Here is a 19,405-nt window from a genome sequence, read left to right as displayed (position 1 = left end):
TCTTTGAAATCTGGTATTCATTGTAGGGATGACTTTAGATTTGCCTTTTTTTTTTTTTTTTTTTTAATAGATGTGATATAATTGTAATAGGAAGAAAACTCAAGCCATTTCATTTTGGAGGATTATTCTGCTTTACAAATTTGTATTGTTTATGAGTTCTCTCTAGAAAAGGGTTTCCTATTACAAAAAGTTGTTTTTTATAAAAAACACATATACTTTTGGGGTCAGACTCCTGAGGTTTGAAAGCTGTATTGTGACTGTTTGCTGCGTGGCTGCTTTGTCCAGCTGGTAAGTACTTTTCCTGTATTCTTGGCCTATTGTTTAGTGGAGAGCAAGAGAAAATAGTTGTGGTGTAGATTGGCAGCTAGCATCTTCTCACTAGTGTTTCCAAGAGATGACAATGTGCTGGTTAATTTTACTCTCATTGGCTTTTTTTTTTTTTTTTTTCTAAAAGCAGTTTTGTCTTTGGACTTTTGATGGTAAATACCAAAGCAAAACTCTGAGTGTGGAAAACAGCTGTTTTGATAGAAATAGGTTCTGGGAAAATATTCAACAAAGTAATCATTTTGTTAAAGTGGAATAGTGCAATTTGAGCTGAAATCCCTACATTAACATGTATTTCTTACTTTCTTTTTAAAAAACAAACAAACAAAAACAAACAAAAAAACAACACCTCAAACACTGTACAATCCTGAGGGAGGAGTTGTGGGAGGCAATCGCATACATAAAATCTGACGTACTTGCTTTTTATCACCTTTCATTTACCCTCTTCTAAGAAGGGTTATGCATTTAAATGTCACAGTTTTTCTGTAGTATTACTCATGCTTTTCATTACCACATTAATAGTGAGAATTACCTTGAGAGATTCTGCTACAGAGATGATCTCTGGAAGCAGAGAATTTTATTAACAAAGCTAGTCTGTATACGTTTGACAGCTTTAGTTATTGTTTAAAGGAAGGAGCTATGTTTTGAGTTAGTTAAGCCACAAGGGACATCTTAGATGCAAACTTTGTAAGCAGAAGCTTAAAACACAAAGTGATTTTTAATTCTTAATGAGTAATTGGGGTCCTTTTTAACAATGGAGGAGGGGGATGGGTGTAGAAATGCAATTAAACCACTAATCTACATTTGTCTTTATTTGAGTAAATGAGAAAATGTGAACACAAGACCTACTTCCCTACATCATATAAACTTCTGCTTTCCAGAATTGTAGCCTGTCACAGATAAAAGTAGTAAGGACAGATGCGTAACTCTTAATAATAGAGAATATGCATCATAATGCCTATTTGCATGGTAAGTTTTTAAAGTCAGAATGACAAAAGGGAAGTTCTCATTTTGAAAGCTTAAGATACAATCAGATTTGTGTTGCTTCTGTTGTCAGAATGAGTTTTACTGTGTTAAGAAGGGATAAAGAGAAATACTAATGTCAAACTGTCTCTTTGGTGCTTTAACCTGAATTGCTACAGGTTCTTTCTGCTCCCATACATGGAATTAAAGTTCTACTAATAGATGTTATTTTCAGAGGACTGAAGCTAGTGTTGTTAGATGTGATGCTAAGATTATTACATTTAGATTGGTACCTTTACTTTGCTGTTAAGTACCGAAAATTCATTCATGCCTCTCAAAAGTGCAAGGCCTAGTTTTCCTCTTCACTGGTGGAGAATCTTGAAACAGTAGTTAAATTCTGTTTCTGTACCTCTTTCCTTTGTCTTTCCCATGTCTCTGCCCTCAGTTCTTTCACAGTTGTGGTCATGCTATTTTTTTCCCCTTTCTGGCTTCCACTTTCTTAAAGGAAGCTGTGATGTAAGCAGGTAGTCTTGAAAATATCCCAGGGGTGGGGTGGTTCTCTGTTAGTGGACCACCGTGGATTTTGCAAAGCAAGAGTCCTAACTTTATTTTCCCACCAATGAAAAACAAAGCAGTGTTTCATAGCTAGACAAGACACTTGTGGCATCTTCCAAAAGCCCTGGTAATTTTGTAGCTGTAAGACATAGGTTTCTTGGAATATATTCAGTGACTGAACTGGAAAGTGTCTTGTATTCCATCAACAAGATGGAATCTCAAGAGCTCTTTCTTTGTGTGTTAGAGCTGATCAAGGGATAAAAACACTGTGGTAAGTCACTGTAATTTGTAATTGTAAAGTGTATTGCATCTCAGTCTACAAAATTAAAATAAAGCCAATGACAGCTTAATGATGAGAGTAAAATCCTGTGTATTGCAGACTGTTTGTGCCTGTTTTCACAGTAGCTCTGACTTGGAAACTGCATATTTTTCAAGAAGTAAGAATAAATAACACTTCAGGAACTAACAGATGCATTTTGTGACTCTAGTTTCAGTGAGATTATACAGCCTGCCCTGCCTTTGAATTTTTTTTGGTTCAGTCTGACTTAATCTGCATTTCTCCAATCTGCAATCTGACTTCACTGCATTTTATAGCATGAGGCTTTGCACAGAATAGGCTTATTTGAGAAAGAGTCAATTAGGCTGCATTTTTTTTCCATTAACTTGAAAGAAGATATAACAACTACAAAAATACTGGTTCACCACTATACCACCTCTATGTTGACTTATCTGTCTAGATAAAATTTATGTTGTGAACTGAATGGTTTAGGATTTCACAGGAGAACTGCCAGCTTAGAAACCACCATCTAACCAGCTCTATTTTTCGGCCACTTTTCCTTTTCTGAAGAACGATACTTCCTGTGTTTATATAAGCTTGTAATAGCATGTCAGACCATCAAGTGAGTTCACAGCTCAAATTGTGGCTTGAGGTTTCTGCATTTACTCTATTCTGCTACTAGATGGCAGCCTTATTCTAAGGACAGTTACTGTATGTTCAGGCATTAGTACTATTGAAAGAGCAAAGTATTCAGTTCTCAGTGGAAGCACAATGAAATGTAATCATTTTTCTTTAGAACGTCACTTGCTTGTCTGTAACTTGAGTTTAAAATCTTGCTAATAGGTGCTTCTGACCATCTGCAGTGACAATAGGTATCTTCAATTGTTTTGGGATGGTAGCTCTTGAACTGTGAAAATTGGTAGAGAGAAGTAATTTGTCAGGAGCACAGAATAACTCTGAACTTTCAGGTGGCAACCTTATAAAAAAATGGTTTAAGGAAACTCTTCAGCTCTCCTGAAGTCGTATCTATCTATCTATAGATAGATATAGCTATAGATAATATTTTATTTGGTCAAATTTTACAGACATGTCTAACATGTTGGTTTTAGTGTTATAATTTATTAAAAGAATAGAAAATATGATGGGAAGGAGAGTACTTTGCAAATTAGAGTTGTCCTCTGACAGGACAGAAGGATTTACAAGGGGAGATTGGAGTTCTGAGAAACTTGCTTCAAATGATGCTCAGGTCACAAATGAGGTCTTTGGGGTGGTTTTGCTTAGTGCTTTTGAAATCTTTTTTGTTGGGGGGGTTATCTTTTTTTTTTTTTTTTTAATGTGAAATCTGCATGGAAGCTACTAGCAGCCCTGTGTCCTTTTTTTGGGTGCTTAGTGTCTTACTGCCTAGCAGGACACAGTGCTTGCCTTTTGTCCTTCAAGATACTAATAATCTTTGAATAAACAGTATAACCAGAAAGCTGTCTTAAACCACAGTTTAATTTAAACCTCTCTGAATTGTTGATCTCGAGCATATGATTCCCTTACATGCACGTACACATTCAGGTATTGCTCATACTGTATTTTGTATCTCTAAGCACTTCTATGCAAGTGTCTTGTTTGAATTAGTGTTTTTAAAGCAAATTTATTGATAGTCTCTATTTCTGGTACTTTTGTTGGTATCGTGGAACGGTCATGGGGAGCAGGAACTAGATTGCTTGCAGGAGAAATTGACCTTGAAGATGTCCTTCAGCTGTTAGAGGGTGCTTGATCTTCAGGACCTGGTCTGCCTCTAGCAGATGTTGGGCTCTCAGTGCCAACTGTTTAACTCCGTAGATTTCCTGTTGTGCCATACTTTTTGCTTATTATGAAAATATAGCAAAACAAATGTTAATGAGTTTAACCAGTACTTTCAGATGCGTCTAAAAGCAGTTGATCCTTCGAAGTATGTACAATACCATCAGTAGTATGTAGGAGGTTTCCTACTTTATGTCAGTATGGATCCTGGTAGATATCCTCTAGCAATTCTAACTAGCATTTTAAGATGTTGCTTTCCCTAGTTGTTTGCCTCGTCCCCCTTCTGGAGGTTTCTACTTAAGTAGCAGTGGTGGTAATACAGCTCTAATAAGCAGTAGAAACATTATATTTTTTTCCCCTTCTTTAGGCTGTCACTTTCAGAACTCACTAATACTTACAAGATTCGAAGTCTGACTGCACCAAAGCTATGTCTGATTAAATATCCTTTCCATTAGGAGGAAGATGTTCAAATTGATCTAACACTGCAATAACATATTGTGTATTTTTAGTAGATATTGTGAATTCATAATGAATAGAAAGAGTCTGTAAATTAACGTACTAAAGAATGTGTTTTTTCTGCTCTTTAGATAGGGTTGTTCACAGCTGCTAGCTGTTGAATTAGATTTGCAATCTAAGTAAAAAACATGAAAATCATTAGCTAAAAGGCAGTGGAAATGGATAAATGTGTGTATGTATTTCTCCAGGGAAGAAGAAGAAAAACACAAACGAAAAACAAACAAAAAAGCTGCTTTCACTGAAGTTGTCTAATTTCAAGTTCAAAACATGATTCTCAAGAATCGCTTGGTATCATCATGCAGCATTCTCCAGGAAAGAGTCAGGTACCCTTTCCTCTTTTCCTCCTGTCCCCGCAAGCTGCTTGTGGTGGTTCTTAGCTTTGCACATAGAACTTGAGCTCCATCTTAAGAAAGTTAGTTTACTGCCTTCAGTCTTCTACTGTGATTTCTATCGTAACTTAGTCCTTAATTCTGTCATCAGGATACTATTTTTAGTGCTGGACAGCATTGAAGGCCATAATACGTTGTTAAGAACAGTGATTGTTCCAGATACTGGGAGTACAAACATAGGCCAGCAATCTTCCAAGTCTCAGAGGGTTTTATTCTGTTTTGGAATAAAGAGCTTTTGAATGTTTTACTGAATATGTCTTGCTAATAAAGAAAAATCTTCAGACTGAGATCTGAGTTGCTTTATTTGGAGAATTTGTGGAACAGGATATATGTTTGTGTGTACATGCACGTGGGAGCGCTAGTAGTGATTAGCTGCATGGCTGGACTCTGTGGAGATAGGAGCTGGGACCCAGACTGAACCTGGATAACAGCAGAGAAATGTTTCATTTTATGTCACTGAATGGAAATGGAGAAGCCTAATTTAGATAAATACTAATAGCTGCATTCTCAAGGATAGTCAGTAACTGTCCTGATCCAGAAGTGTCCTGTGATTACTCATGAATCTAGTTGCTTGTCAATGTATTTTCTTTCATTGTTGCTCGTGCCCATTTTACGAAGCTCTGAGTGTCTCATCCAAAGTATATAGCTTACATTTCTTGGCGCTGACCAGATTATGAATTTGGCAGCTTCTGTGATGTTGCTGACAACATTCACAATGCTGTCTACCGGCATGGAGTTACTTAGCAACTGTGAAGCTCACGTTTACATACAGCTCCTGTGGGTGCACCTACATGTAGTTTGGGGAGGGGGAGGAAAAAGGGTTAGAAGAGTTCAGAATTTGCAAGAGGAAACATACTTTAACAATTTGTATTGTTCAGCAGTTTTGACTTTGAGACTGGTGGCACTTGTGCATAGGAAAATAAATCTTGTGAAATGCTTTGTCTTAAAATCTTTATTAGATTGGTTATACATTGCAAAGACTTCAGGGAAAAAAATGAACAGAAACCTACATCTACCATCTATGTAAATGTCAAAACCATGGCAAACAGCAGGGGATACATCCTTCTTTGAATGTCTGCATTATAAATGCATTTCTGGGAAACAAAAGTATTATTTGAACACTGGAAATCTAAGCAAGTCAGAAAAATGACAGGTATTTTAGACACGTGTGTCGTGCTTATACTAGATAAATGATTTCAGAGATTCAGTCGTTGTTTGCTGCTTGTCAATTTACTACTTTTTTGTTGATCAAGCTGTAGTATCTTAAAGGTTTTTTGACAGCTTGTACTCTTTCTGCCTGCAGTAATCCTAAAAAGCCCTGTGACTTAAAAGCCCCCTGGGAGGCTGTTAGTGTAAATAATTACATTAATCCCAATTTCTGGGATCTCAGGCATGCAGTTCTCATTATTAGCCAGTGTAAGAGCTGCAGCGGAGCTTCCTTATATAGCAAAAGGAAGGAAAGTAATTGCGGCTCATGCCTTACGTGAGGAGGAGGCAGGGACCAGAGTGACTGGGCAGGAAAGCTGGGCCTGGAAAAGAGCAGGACACAGAATGGGTTGGGGAAACAACACAAGTCAGGAAAAGGCAGGGCAGACAAAGAAAGGAAGGTGTGGGTGATGGAGAGGATTTGACTGGAAATTGCATGAGATAGAGGTTAAGCTAGACAGAGCTGGAGAAGGGTAGAATGACAAGAACTAAGCATCTATGTGTTAAGGCTACTATGGCAGATACATGGAGATCTGTGGGGTCTCATGGGGGAGAAGGTGGTGCATGGGTTTCAGGTCTCCAGAGATGTGAGAAGAAGAGAAGTTTGGGGGAGGAGGGAGAAATGAACGGAGAGGTGCTGTAATAATAGAAGAGAGTAAAATTGGTGCTGCTCAAATTTTTCTGAATTGAGCAGTTCCTTTTTTTTTTTACCTAAAAATTAGGTAGCATGACCAATGAATGCTCCAAAGCGTATCTTTTTTTCTATGTTGTTTGTGTTTTCCCATCTATATCCCAGGTTGCGCATTTATTGGGCTTTTCTCGTGGTTATTAGCTACTGGGAAACCGATTCAGACATGATGCGAAAGGTGCACGAGATCCCCCACCAGTGGGAGTGGTGTTGGGAGTGTTCATCCCTGTTTTGCAGTATGTTTCTTCATTTTGAATTGACTCTGAAAAGAAGCTTTTCAAGGACAATCTTGAACTTAATTAATGACACTGTTCTTAAGATGAGTGTCCAACAATTCATACCACCGAAGTTAAAATACATCTAAAATACTTATTTCTGAATTTCAAACTCCAATGTAAAGAATCCTGAAAATCTGTTTTCTGTATATATGTTCCTTACACATACAGTCTTGGTGCATGTGTACTTAATGGGCCTTATTCAGAGAAGTTGTGTTCTTTAGTTAATAGAACATTAAACTTAGAGGTTGCAGTTGCCACCTATGCTGTGTGGCTGCCTCAGAGAGGTCAAGAGGGTAGGAGAGGGTTGTGTCAATTGAATGAATTCTTCATGAAGTACAGAATAGTGCATGTGCTAAGTGGGAGCTTGATAGAATTTGTCATGCAAGTGGCAGCCTGCATATCACATTTTATTTCTTCCAGGAGTTTCTTGATCTGCACTTCTCACTATTGTAGGCTTTTTTTTTTTTTTTTTTTTTTTTTGAGGGCAAGTGGAGGAATTCTTCTGTTTCAGGTTTTTGCAAAAGGCTACCTCTCCACGCTTTGTAGTATTTCCTGTTAGAAACAAGCTGCTGGGCAGTAAATCTGTTATGACCAATGCTTTACAAAGGAGAATAAGGTAAAAATAGAAAAATTATTCCAACTTCTTGTTTTTACTGTGCATTCCTTCACTAGTGGACACTAGAAGGCTGCAGGGACTCTCTGCCTCAGCATCTTGAACTTAGTTGTTACTGCCTGTAGGGCTGGCCTGTGTAACAAGGGTTTGTGCTATACAGAAGTAAAAGACACTTTCCCCAGATGTCCCCCATCCTTACAGAGAAGGCTTGAATCTGTTCTCCTCTGGACCTTCTTTGAGATGATTAAAGCTAGGTTTGCTATGCAATATGGTGTGCTTTGCACTATTACCTTTCCATGTTGCCAGGAGAGAAAGATAGTGAGTCACTTTGCCTCCTTAGTTTGATTTTGTGGTGGTTGTAGCTACTTTTCAAGCATTTACTATGTAAGTTGGCTTTCATGAGTTTATACAGCCGTAGACATTATGCCCACCTGCTTTGGTAAATGGAACAAAAGCAGAGTAATGAAAGAATGAAAATCTTCTAGCAGTTGTACTTGTGCTAGTGCTTTGCAGGCTGGATTCACTCTAGTGCAAATCTGTGGGCTAACGAGGTTAAAGCAGAGCTGAAGATAAAGCCCAGAAGATCCTATTCTTTTAAATGAAAGCTGCCTGCCTAAGGCTGTCTCTGCTGGTGTTTTCCTTCTGAAACAATAAGAGTGAATACTGCGTGTTTAAAAATGGAATATAATTTATGAGCCTTCTAGCCCTGGAGATGAGTCCATGTGTACCTAGGATTTAAAATATAAAATTAATATTAATGAGGTGGGGAGGCTTTCAGACCTGGCCTTTACTACTAATCCATTGCAAGCTGAGCAGCTCTAGAAATGCACTGATGCTGGCACAGACACAACCAGGAGTTGACTGCTCTTAGAAGATGCATCATCAGACAAAACGGTCACAAACTTCTGAATGTGTGTCCTGATCAGATACACAGAATATTTCTGATATCAATACCCTGCTGATTTTGTTTGCATTTTCCTGTGAATGGTCCTGTGTGCTGGCATTCAATTCTAGCTCGTTGCATGGATGGAAGAGTAATGAAAGGGTAAGTTGTGGGTAGAGTTTGGAAATCTATTCTGGAAGGGGACTGTGAACCTTTGGGTAGATGTTTTGGGCATAGTCATGGTGAGTTTAACTGGGCAGCATCAGTGTCACTAGTTCCCTGCTCCTGATTAATAATATTGATAAAAAAAAAAAGCTTTAAAATACTGAGGTGGTACAGTAACTCTTAACAGTACAAAGCAAATTCCCTAGGGACTATAACTTCTACGTATTGATTTTTTTTTTTTTTTTTTTTTCAGGAAGAAAGATACTGTGTATTAACTGCCACGTTAACAGAAAATTTCAGCTAAGGAGTGTTGTTTAGATTATAAATTCCATGAATGTAGGATGTGTTTGTGGAGCAACGAGTGTCCTCATAATTCACAGAGCCTGAAGCTGGGAGATGAGAGAGGTCACTTTAAAAATGCTGATCCCTTTCATTTTGCACTGTATTTAGTGCAGGAATTGTAGTGTCAGCAACTGGCTAGGGAAGGGAAGTTATTAATACTTAAGTCTCTTAATGTTACCTTTTCTTCCTTTCTTGTTTTTTACTCTGAGTTGCACTGATCTAGTTGTCAAACACTTCTGTTTGCTGGAAAGAAGGATTTTTGGAGTGTGAGTGTAGCAGATTCAAAGAGTTGCTCTGAAAGTTAAAGGACTAACCTTGATCTTTATTTCATTTGTTGGTGGTTACTTGCATGATTTTTGTAAAACTTCTGCATTTATTCTATAATACATCTCATGGTGTCTACAAAGCCTATACTAGAATACCTGTATTTGAACTGAGTACACTCCTTGTCTCTAGCTCTTAGTATTTTATCGGGTGAGAGACCAAACTGTTTTTTCTTGTGTGTAAAATCCACTAGCCTTTTCTCTAGTATCAAAGAAAATGTAGCCCTGTGTCCATTGCCTATTTTCTGGCCATGTCAGTACACTTAGTTTTGTGAAAATGGGACTGTTTGCTTATTGTGGATGGAATATTTTGTAGCTGCTGCTGTTTTGTTGCTTTTGATACCTTTCTGAAAGCACAGTCATAAGATATGAAACGACAATGGAGATGAAAAAAGATATTTTTTTTTTTTTCCAAAGATGAAATAGAGAAAAAGCAAAGCTAGTAAAGCTTATCATAATAATTATATTCTTAGTTATAATTAATAAAAATACTGCAGGAAGGTGTTGTTTTATCCTACAGTTCCGTATTTAGATCTGCTAATGGAAGGTTGCAGGCTGAGCATTGCTTGTTCCGGACCACTTGCCAAATTTCCTAAAGGATTCTCTTTGTCATGCAAGCTTTCCTCCATGGCGTGCCACTTACATGCTGTACATGCCTCTGCTGCCATGTTAAGTAATATCACCTCTTGATAAAATCTGGAGTAACGACATGATTATTTGTGCCATTGGAAAAAGTTATAAAAACACTTTTGTTTTTCCCCTGGACACAGACATCTCTGGACTCATGTATTAAAGCTGTACACCTTTTGAATAGCTGTAGTTCCATATCCTAGGAATACTGCTCTAAGTGCTTCCATAAACCCTGTAACAGTCTCGCCATATCCAGGCACAATATCTCAGCAGCATTACTCATTACTGCATGGAAGTCCTAACTTTTTCTTGTACCACTAGCCAGCTGGTGTGTCCTAACATTTTGGGGCAGTTTTGACCTAGAATTCTTAGGTTGGTTCTGCCTTGTAAAAGTGGGGAACAGTAATAATAGATTCTAAAGCTCTAAAAACATTCTGGAAGCTAGGAAGGGTTCAACTCAGTCTTACAGGTGAAAAAGGCAAAGCACAGAGCTCAAGTTAAAATTTATTCAGGAGTCTGGCAGTGGAAATGGGCCTCAGATTTCTGGAGGTTTAAGGCTGGTGTCTCAGGCAGCCTCAGGTTGCCTGTGTCTCATACCAGCATGTCAGGCTACTAACTTTTTGGTAGAACTATGGGCTGCAGTCAAATTATCCTGTACCCCAGGCAACCCCTGGCCTTTTCACTTGTTGTTGAATGGCCTAATAAACATTCCTTGTCTGGCAGTTTAAAAAAAAAAAAAAGTTTCAGCACATTAAGCATGGCCATCTCATCTCTGGCTTTTGCCCTGTGAGTTACTCAATCATCCTAATTCACTTTTTTTTTCTGTATTTATTTATTTTTTTTAACAGCATATTGGTCAGCTTGCTATACAACCCCAAGTGGAAACGAAGCACTTGTTTTTGCTGTGAGAAGGGTAGCCAGATCTATACCCACCCTTCTGGACCTGACATCTCTTAGGTCGTAATGATAAAGGTACAGTATCTTCTCTCCATTGCTTGCCTGTTTATTTTAGAGGAGAACTGATGTGCACTCACCCTGTGGTAAAACAAAATTTTATTATGATTTAGTCAGGGAAGGCTTGGCCCATGCTAAGCGCAGATATTTCTGGGCTTGCTTGTCCATCGGTGCAAAAGTCACTGGTCCTTTGTGAGTAGCTGTGCTTGTGTACCAGTGCCTGATGTGAATTAGGTTAATGGGAGATCACTTGGAAGTAGTAATAAAACAGAGCTAATTTTACTGCAGCTTGTTGACAGTGGGAAATGCAGGCACAGCACAGATGAAAACTGTAAGCAGGCTTACTCTTACATCTCTAGAACTTACTTTCCTTCTTAGATCATTCAGTATCTTGGTATCTATTGTCTTTGTATATTTGTACTCCACTGACATAATTTTATAGCTGAGACCAGTATTAAAAGAAAAAAAAAAAAAAGTATATTTTACCCTAGGCAAAATAAAAAGCAATCAATTAGGTAAGGACTAAATGCATGAGGAGCAATGTTCAGGTGTGTTATGGCTGCTTATTAATCTGACGTTGAGTAGAAAAATTTTTAAAGGATATTCTAAATTTACGGGATCACAGACGTCGTGCCTACATGGACTTCAAGGCAATGTACACTTGTGTGAGCACGTTGTTTGGCCATAAGGTATTTTACAAACTGAAGTGAATGGCTCTGCATGTAATGTCAGACTGTAGAAATGCTGCCTGAAGTCATAAACAGCTATCTGAATTCTAATGGAGGATGAATATGTGTCCTCTTTTGTCCATTTGTTTGTTCCCTTTGTTCCTATGGTATAGCTTAAGAAATGTGAAATGAAAGAAATACTCATATGTATAATCATGTTATTAAAGCAAATGATGTATTACTGAACAAATGGAAAGCAGTCAGATAACTCCTGTCGCTGCTTAGCTGAAACATTCTTTCTGTAAGTTACCACTATAGCTAAGTTAGACTGGGCAAAATGGACTTAAGGAACAGACGAATGCAAAGCGGGGACTCTTCAGTGACTTCAGGAGATTTGGCTGTCATCTGCTGTTATGTTGTTTCCGTGCCTTACAGTAGCTCTTATCAGTAATTCAGGAAGTGAGCTGCTGGGATGCAGATAGAACTTAGTGCTGCTGATAAGGAAGTGAAATGATTGAAATGCCTGGTGTAGTGTTAGATAAGATGAAATGCCTAGTTTATCACAGAAGCAGAATTCTAGCAAGATCTAGGGAGGCTGTGCAGCTTTATTCAAGCCTAAAAGGCTTTAGGGTACATGGGAGACCACCACACAAGCCAAAAAAGATGGGAACTTTGTATCAAGAATCTTCTCTGCACAGATCCCTTCGTTTAAGCATGGGAGGATTTTGTGTTTCTGATTATGTAAAGAGATTTACGGTAAGTGTTTTGTTGTGACCTCGGTTTGAAAGTGAAAATTTACTGGATGGGACAATATTGGTTTCTGTGCTGTTTGTAAAGTGCTGTGTCTATTTGATATGCGTGGCCAAATTGTACAGTCTGTCTGCTTGCAAACCACCTGCTGATGTCAAGGAGGTACCTCTGAAATGCCGAGTGTAGGCTTTGCCTTAGTAAATAAATTTATTTTTGTGAGAGTCTTGACACATTAAACTTGTGTTCCAAGCGGTATATTTGTAGAGTAGGGTGCCAGACTGCCATTCAAATTACGTGAAGGTCAGTTGTTACAGCTTTTTGCTGTAGTTATCATATGCCTCGGAGTTGCAAGACAATGAATCTGTCAGGCAGGCTCATGCTGAGACAGTTTCGTGAGGAGCCAAATTCTGCATCAAGCCACTTAACCTGTGGTAAAAGCAGTGCAGGCAGCTTGAACACCATGTGCTCAGTAACTCAGTAATGTGTATTCTGTGGTACTATGTAAAAGTTTTGATATCAGAACCCTACTGGGCAAGGATCTGAGGAAATTAAGTAAAAGTGTGTCTGTGTCCAGAAAGTTACTACTGACCAACAGACTACAAAACAAGAAGAGAGATGACATTCTGGTGGAACAGGATATAGGGATCTACTTTTCCGCTATTGTAACCTATCCATCAGTGTTTTAAGGCTATCTGTGGAGTTAGGTTTCAGTTGCTATAGTGGCAGGGAGTCTGGGGAAAACACAATTTGTTTTCTTCAGTTTGCCTGCATATTTATCTTTTTTTTTTTTTTTTTTTTTTTTTTTTTACTGGCTGAGAATTACCATTACCATCCAGATAGAAGCAAAAAATGAATTTATTCAACCTTAAAAAGTATGCCATGTATATATAATAATTTTCAAGTTTAAAATAAATTAAAAAAATAAATAAATTTCAAGGGTTGTTTTGCATGGGAAACTATCAGATATTTTTTTCTTTGTAAAGACTACTTTCAAAAATTTGAAGAAGGGATTGTCTCATATCTTGCTTAATGATAGCTCTAATGGACTTTCTTAAAGAGTTTGCATTTGTTATCGTATTAGTTCCTTAAAGAGCCAATGAAGTAAATGAACTAAATAAATACTAATAAACAAAGTTCTGGTACAGCTAGAGAAAATGACAAAATTTCTACAAATCTCAACAGGTACAATTTTGTTGCAAAGCCACAGATTAATTTACTGTTACATAGTGGATCTTATATGCTCAACACTAGAATATTATTTTTTGATAAAATTTATAAGGTTAAAAACAGAGCAGCTCAGAAGGCTGCTCAGAATACATCATATGGAAGGAGCTGCATGATGTTCTTGTCTATTTATGGCAACATCACATTAAAAAAAAACATTAGTCTATTGATTTAATGGAACGTACTAATGAACTGTTCATCATGTTGAACAGATAATGCTGTGTTTGGGAATGACGTCAAACCAAAATGTCAGAGATATCTAGATCAGCAGGTGCACATAATGGACTTCAGTATAGGAGAGATGACTGTTTACTGGATCTTTAATTTTCTTTACATGGTGTTCTGGTTACTAGAGGATAATAACAATGCCAAGAAGTGCCCTTATTTAAAAATAAAAATCCCTCTCTTAGGTTCCTATAAAGAATGTTATTAGCTAGGACCACCGAGCGTAGTACCTGATGTTTGCTGTACCACAATGGTCAGATGGAAATGTGATAGAAAGAATAACTGAGGCTCTGGATTGCACAAGGCCTGAAACAGTTGTGCAAACTGCCTTTGGGAGAACTTTCTGAAAGTACATCAGCAGCCAAAGCACCCTCAAGTCCGGCAAAATGGTTTGTGATGGGCTTGGGGGCTGTTCTGGGTAAAGCTGCCCCTTGTGTAGCTGGCCACAAACACTTCATTCACCTGCTTCCAGTGCAGCCTGACATAACGTTGTGCTCGTGGGTTTTGCTTTTCAAACACTTAATCCAGTGCAATGTAAAATTGTGCTCGAGGTGATCATACTTAAGTCAACTGTGAAGGGCAGACAAGTAGCTGTGGGATTGGTATTATTGCCTCTTAACTTGGAAAAATGAGTGGAGGAGTGAAGGAAAAACTCAGATATATTCTTGCAGCAGTTGTTAGTTGTTACATTGATGAAGTTGAAAACAATTATTATAAATTAGTAAGTTAGTATAGCTCTGTGTGCATTTTTGTGCCAATTTTTCAAACTTGTAAAAAAAATCTTTGAAAAAAATCTTCCAAAGTAGGAAGGGAACAAAAAACAACATCAAACAGTGCAGTTCAGTGATTTCCATCTTCTCTAACGAAATCACATGTTGCTGGCAAAGCAGAGACTTTTGAGGGATCTGATTGAAAGGCAGTGAAATTTGAAGTCAGTAAGAATAGTTGTACCAGTTTCAGTGTGCTTTAGAACAAACTCTGGATAATGCAAGGCCTTCCTATGAAAAGTTGGCTGCCTAGAAGTAACCCTTTCTTAGGCAACAGAGATGAGAGAGAGAGGGGTCTATCTTCCTACTTTAGCGGGAAGAATTTGCTTTTGCTGGTTTTATTTCTGTGGGCCTTATTGCACAACCGAGGCTACCCTTCTGTGTTTCAGTGCATTCCTACTGACTTAAAATTACTTGTACCTGAGCAAACTACTGTAGACACAGTAGCTTTTGGTAGGTATAAAAGGTGCCTTAGGGCTCTCTGTTGAGCTCACATTAATAGTGAGAAAGCGTCTTGTAAATGAGAGCCAGTTTGCTTCTCAAATCCAAGGGTAGCTTTGATGGCAGATCATTTGACTCAGCAGGCTTTGCAAGGAACTGTCAGCATTTTATGTAAAATTACTGAAATTCAGGGAGAGCAGAACCACAGCAGGACTTCTCTGGTTTACAGAGAGCTCTTTGTTGAAGAAGGAGGAGTGAGAATCATTACCACAATACCAGGGAAACATTGCCAATGACCAGCCTTCTATCCAGGCTGATAAAATATTTTATTACCTGTTTGGATAAGAAAAAAAATAGTTGGCAAGAAAATGAGACAGCTTCTTAATGCTGTTTCTGTGGTAACAGTTCTGGTGGTGAGAATGAGCTTGGGGTCAATTGAATAAATGTGAGCAGGCAACAGGTGCTCTCTTGGTCTCTTGAGAGGAAAGCAACCTGGAGGAAGAACTTAAAGGTTCTTGTTAAGCCATGTGGGCAAATGGTAAACAGTATTATCTAGAAATCTTGTCACTTTGATGTTAGTGAAATGTCATAATTGATCTGTTCAGCTATCTGCTGTCAGCTGCTTGACAGAGATGCATTAAAATAATAAACATGATCTCGGATTCATTAACCTGTCCATAGCTGTGCCACTGCCTATGAGCGTTTTACTTAGACTCCTTTTATTTTCCTTTTAAAAAGGAATAAAAAAGGAAGAAGGCAGGATTGGCGAGAGTGTTTCTGAATTTACTGTGTTAACAGTTTTGTCATTAAATGTACAGAAAAAGGAAAAAGACATTTATATAATGAGTATTATAGCTTAGTTGATGTGATACCACCATAAAGTTGAACTCTTGTACACTGAGCAATATTTAAATTTATTACGCCAGGGTCACTTGGGGAGACTGATAGTGTTTTATAGACACTTTTACTGTGCAAGTGGATTTCAACCAACAGCTGACGTGAGTAATGTGTTAAATGTCAGGTTCTTGGCCTTCTAAAGCAGGTGTGGGCCAGTTCCGAGTTCACCACCAAACATGGCAGATGGAGATCTTTTGTCTGATCTCAGCAGGAAACCCAACTATTGGACCAGGCAGACTTAGCCAGACTGTATGGCATATTTTGATTTTGGAAGTTATTCCTCTAAATTAAAGCTGAAGCCTATTTCAGGGCTTGCCATATGTCATGAGAATTGGTATCTTGCTGTACCATTTCTCTGTGGATGTGCTTTATTATATTTATGTGTCTTGGAAGCACACTGCTTGTGAGAAATTACTCGCTGGTGTAGGGCTTAATTTTTTAAAAGTTTAAGTACCCTGAAGCTTAGCTCTTCATTTGCTGGGTGGAAAATTGCATGTTTATAAGCTGCAGTGACTACATGTAAATTAAGTAGATTTTCAGCATAACTTGAAAAAGTTGCCAGCTGATTGCTGAATATGTAAAGGATATTTATTAGTATTTTTTTTGCCTGAGTAGCATTTAGCAAATGTAGCCAGATTTTGAGGTTGTCTTCTGTCTTTTGCTTTTTGTAAAGTCCTAGCATTTACCACCTTTAGTTCTTTGTCTCCTTAGAATTCTGTTGCATTGCAACCATTGCAAACTTCTCCCAAAGTCCACACGTTCTCTATAAAGCTTTGGCTTTGTTTAGGCCTTAAAAAGCTTTTCATTTTCCCTTTTACCTGTGTATTTTCAGTCACTTCCAGTTTTACTGTGTTGCTGGAAGCAGTGCAATAATCTAATGAGATGATCTGTTGGAGCAGCTGGTTTTAACCTCTGTGACATTTCTTGTTTGGGACATAAGCCTCTGGTATCACTTTAGTACATGCTGTAGATTTTTGTTTTCCCCCTTTGCTTCATCTCTTTTCCTACGGCTTATCTTTTTTTTTTAATTCCTTTGGGTGAGAGCTAGCAAGGAGTGATCAGAACTGAGCTGCCGTGTCCTGGATTCTTAAACCATCCGTTGTGTTGAATGTTAATGTTTCTCTTGTTTGGCATCAGTCTTTCACAACTGGGAGTGTGTGTGGGGCTGAAGCCAAAGTGGAATAAACTCTCATTTCCCTCTTGAGAATAGAAGACTCTTTGGCATCATCAGTTGAAGGTCGCTTGCAGTTCTGGTTCTCCAGCATCTGTGTTTCTTTTTTTCTGGCACTCCCGAGATAGTTGATAGCTTGGAGATATTTTAAAGGTATCCTACAGGTTCATTTCAGTTCAACTCTTCATGGAATGGAGTCAGTTGCCTACACAGTCCAGATCACACTGCTCATTTTTTTTGTTATCTGGAAAGAAACAAGCAGAAATCAACAGGAGACCAATTATAATAAGAAACTTTATTCTAAATTTAGATCCAGACTGTGATGGACTCATGTGGCTCACCAGTTTGTTTAGCCAGTGACAGCATGGGGTGACTGAGCAGAGCTCTGCCGTGCACCAAGGTCCTGTGGGAGTCCCTGGTATTCATTACTCACCTAACAATTCATGCTCCTTGGATGTAATTTGGGAGGTACTGGAGATGAAGCAGCATATGTACTAAGTGCAAAATTTCATTATAAGCAATAGGTCCTCACAAAGAAAAAGTGAGTTTAATAGGCTAATGCATTTCTTACAGTAACCGCACTTTTCTGTGCAATGTAAGGGTGGGTACACAGTGATCTGCAACGGGCTTTTTCTTTTAGTATTGAAAGACTTGAGAGTGTCTCTCTTCAGCATTAGTCATTTCTTAAACTTAGTAACCTTCCTTGGATTTTGACTGCAGAAAAAAGTATCACGTTGTAATCATGTAAAACTGAACATGAATTTTAAGCATGGTCCTGAATGGAAAGCAGGTGGCTCTAGAATCTAGTTTATTTGTAGGAGAGAAAAAGAGAGGAAGAAAAAACAATTCCTGTAGCTTACACAGTAGAGTTCTATTTTGTTCTGAAAACTTGCATATCAGCTACTGCCCCATAACACTTGTTTCTCTCCTCTCAGTTTCTTTCAACATAGTAAAAATGCAATTTCACTTATTAGCTGGGACCTGATATAATGCTGACAAATGTTACGTTGTGAGTTTGTGCAGCCCAGCAATTAGTTCTCTTCTGCTCCTAAATATCTTGTGATAAAGCTTTAGATGTACAGTAGTATTAGGAAGGGGAGAATCTCCACAATCTGCTGATGGGGTATCATAAAACTTGTGCCATACTATCCCAGACCACTGTGAAAGTACCACTGACAATATCTTTCGGATTAAAAGTGATATGGTATGAAATGGCCAACTCCCGTCAATTTTCACAGGCCAAGTTTTCTTCTGAAGTAATTTCTTGGTATTCAGACCAATATATATTGACAGTAATAAACAATCGAAGTCTTAGAGTTCTTTGTGTCATTTGCAAAACTGGTTAGTGGCCTCTAAACATTGCAGAAGTGCCAGATTGCCTCTAATCACGTTCTGGCTTTAAGTAGTCTTACCGCAATGTTTTTCTTGTGCAGATAAACACGTTCTCTCACAGAAATGGCAAGGACTTAACACCTTGAGAGGGTAATTTTAATGCTGATACTACTGACTCTGCAGTGTGCAGAAGGATTTTAAATTCTAGAATGTCTTATACAGAAAAGTCACTGTAAGAATTACAACTTCTTCCCATACACCCTTTCTGAAAAGTGAGGAAGGGCTTGGAGGCAAAGGGATGCTTCGTATTACAAAACCTGTGGCTTTGATGTGGTTCACACCAGGTCTCTTGCTGCTCTGATATTTCCCCGGTGCTTTTCCCCCTTGCTCTACACACGTGCAACAGTGAAAAGGCATTTCTCACTTTTTTCACTTTTTTTTTTAGTAATTTTCAAAAATCACGATCATAATTTTTGTTGGAGACACGCTAATGTAATTCAGAAGTGAAAGCAAGTCAGAAACAAATCTGTGAAATCAGACCTATGATTTCATAATTTTGTTGCAAACAGTTGGACACTTGCTCTGATTTTTCACTTGGTTCACTTTCAGAGGCTGGGAGAAAGATTTAATTTTAGAAGTTTCAGTTGACAAAGACATGCTGGTGCTAGATACGTATTTCAGATCCTTGTCATTGTACTCTATTTTTAAATTCAAGTGACAGCCAACCTAGTGAGTACAGCTTGTGTCTATGTTGCATGTTCTGCCTCTGTGTTGGAAAGCTGAACTCTTCCAAGCCTTAGCACGAGGCCACCAAATTTACTTTTCTATTTGCTCTGTTTAATGAGGAGAAATGCTCTAGCAAGTTCTTTTCACAGAACTAAAACTGGTCATGAAAAGTGTTTCTCCCTACAGAGGTCTGCTCAGGCATTGGTGATTGCTAAGATGCTCGCCTATCAACAGCCACTTGAGAAAGAATTTTAAATGGTCTTGTGACGTCAAGGAGGCCCAAGAAAATTTAGTCTGGTGCCAAATT

The 19,405-nt window shown here is 38.2% G+C and overlaps 1 protein-coding gene and 1 long non-coding RNA gene across 2 annotated transcripts in view; both read left to right on the top strand.

Moving 5' to 3' along the window:
- The first annotated feature begins 130 nt into the window (after positions 1-130).
- LOC309882687 lies at positions 131-10,916 on the top strand. Its single transcript, XR_014318340.1, has 3 exons — positions 131-288; positions 4,615-4,749; positions 10,792-10,916. It is a non-coding gene; the product is annotated as an uncharacterized lncRNA (long non-coding RNA).
- A 1,252-nt stretch (positions 10,917-12,168) lies between these two features.
- MYLK3 (myosin light chain kinase 3) overlaps positions 12,169-19,405 on the top strand; it is a 27,731-nt gene continuing 20,494 nt past the window's right edge. Inside the window, exon 1 of the mRNA XM_082770040.1 lies at positions 12,169-12,321. Coding sequence (XP_082626166.1) covers positions 12,229-12,321 — 93 coding nt within the window. The 5' untranslated portion in view covers positions 12,169-12,228. The remainder of the gene's footprint in view (positions 12,322-19,405) is intronic.

This window comes from Aythya marila (assembly GCF_965140915.1).
Source record: "Aythya marila genome assembly, chromosome: 12".
Lineage (NCBI taxonomy): Eukaryota > Metazoa > Chordata > Aves > Anseriformes > Anatidae > Aythya > Aythya marila.
This window is presented reverse-complemented; position numbering and strand designations above follow the sequence as displayed.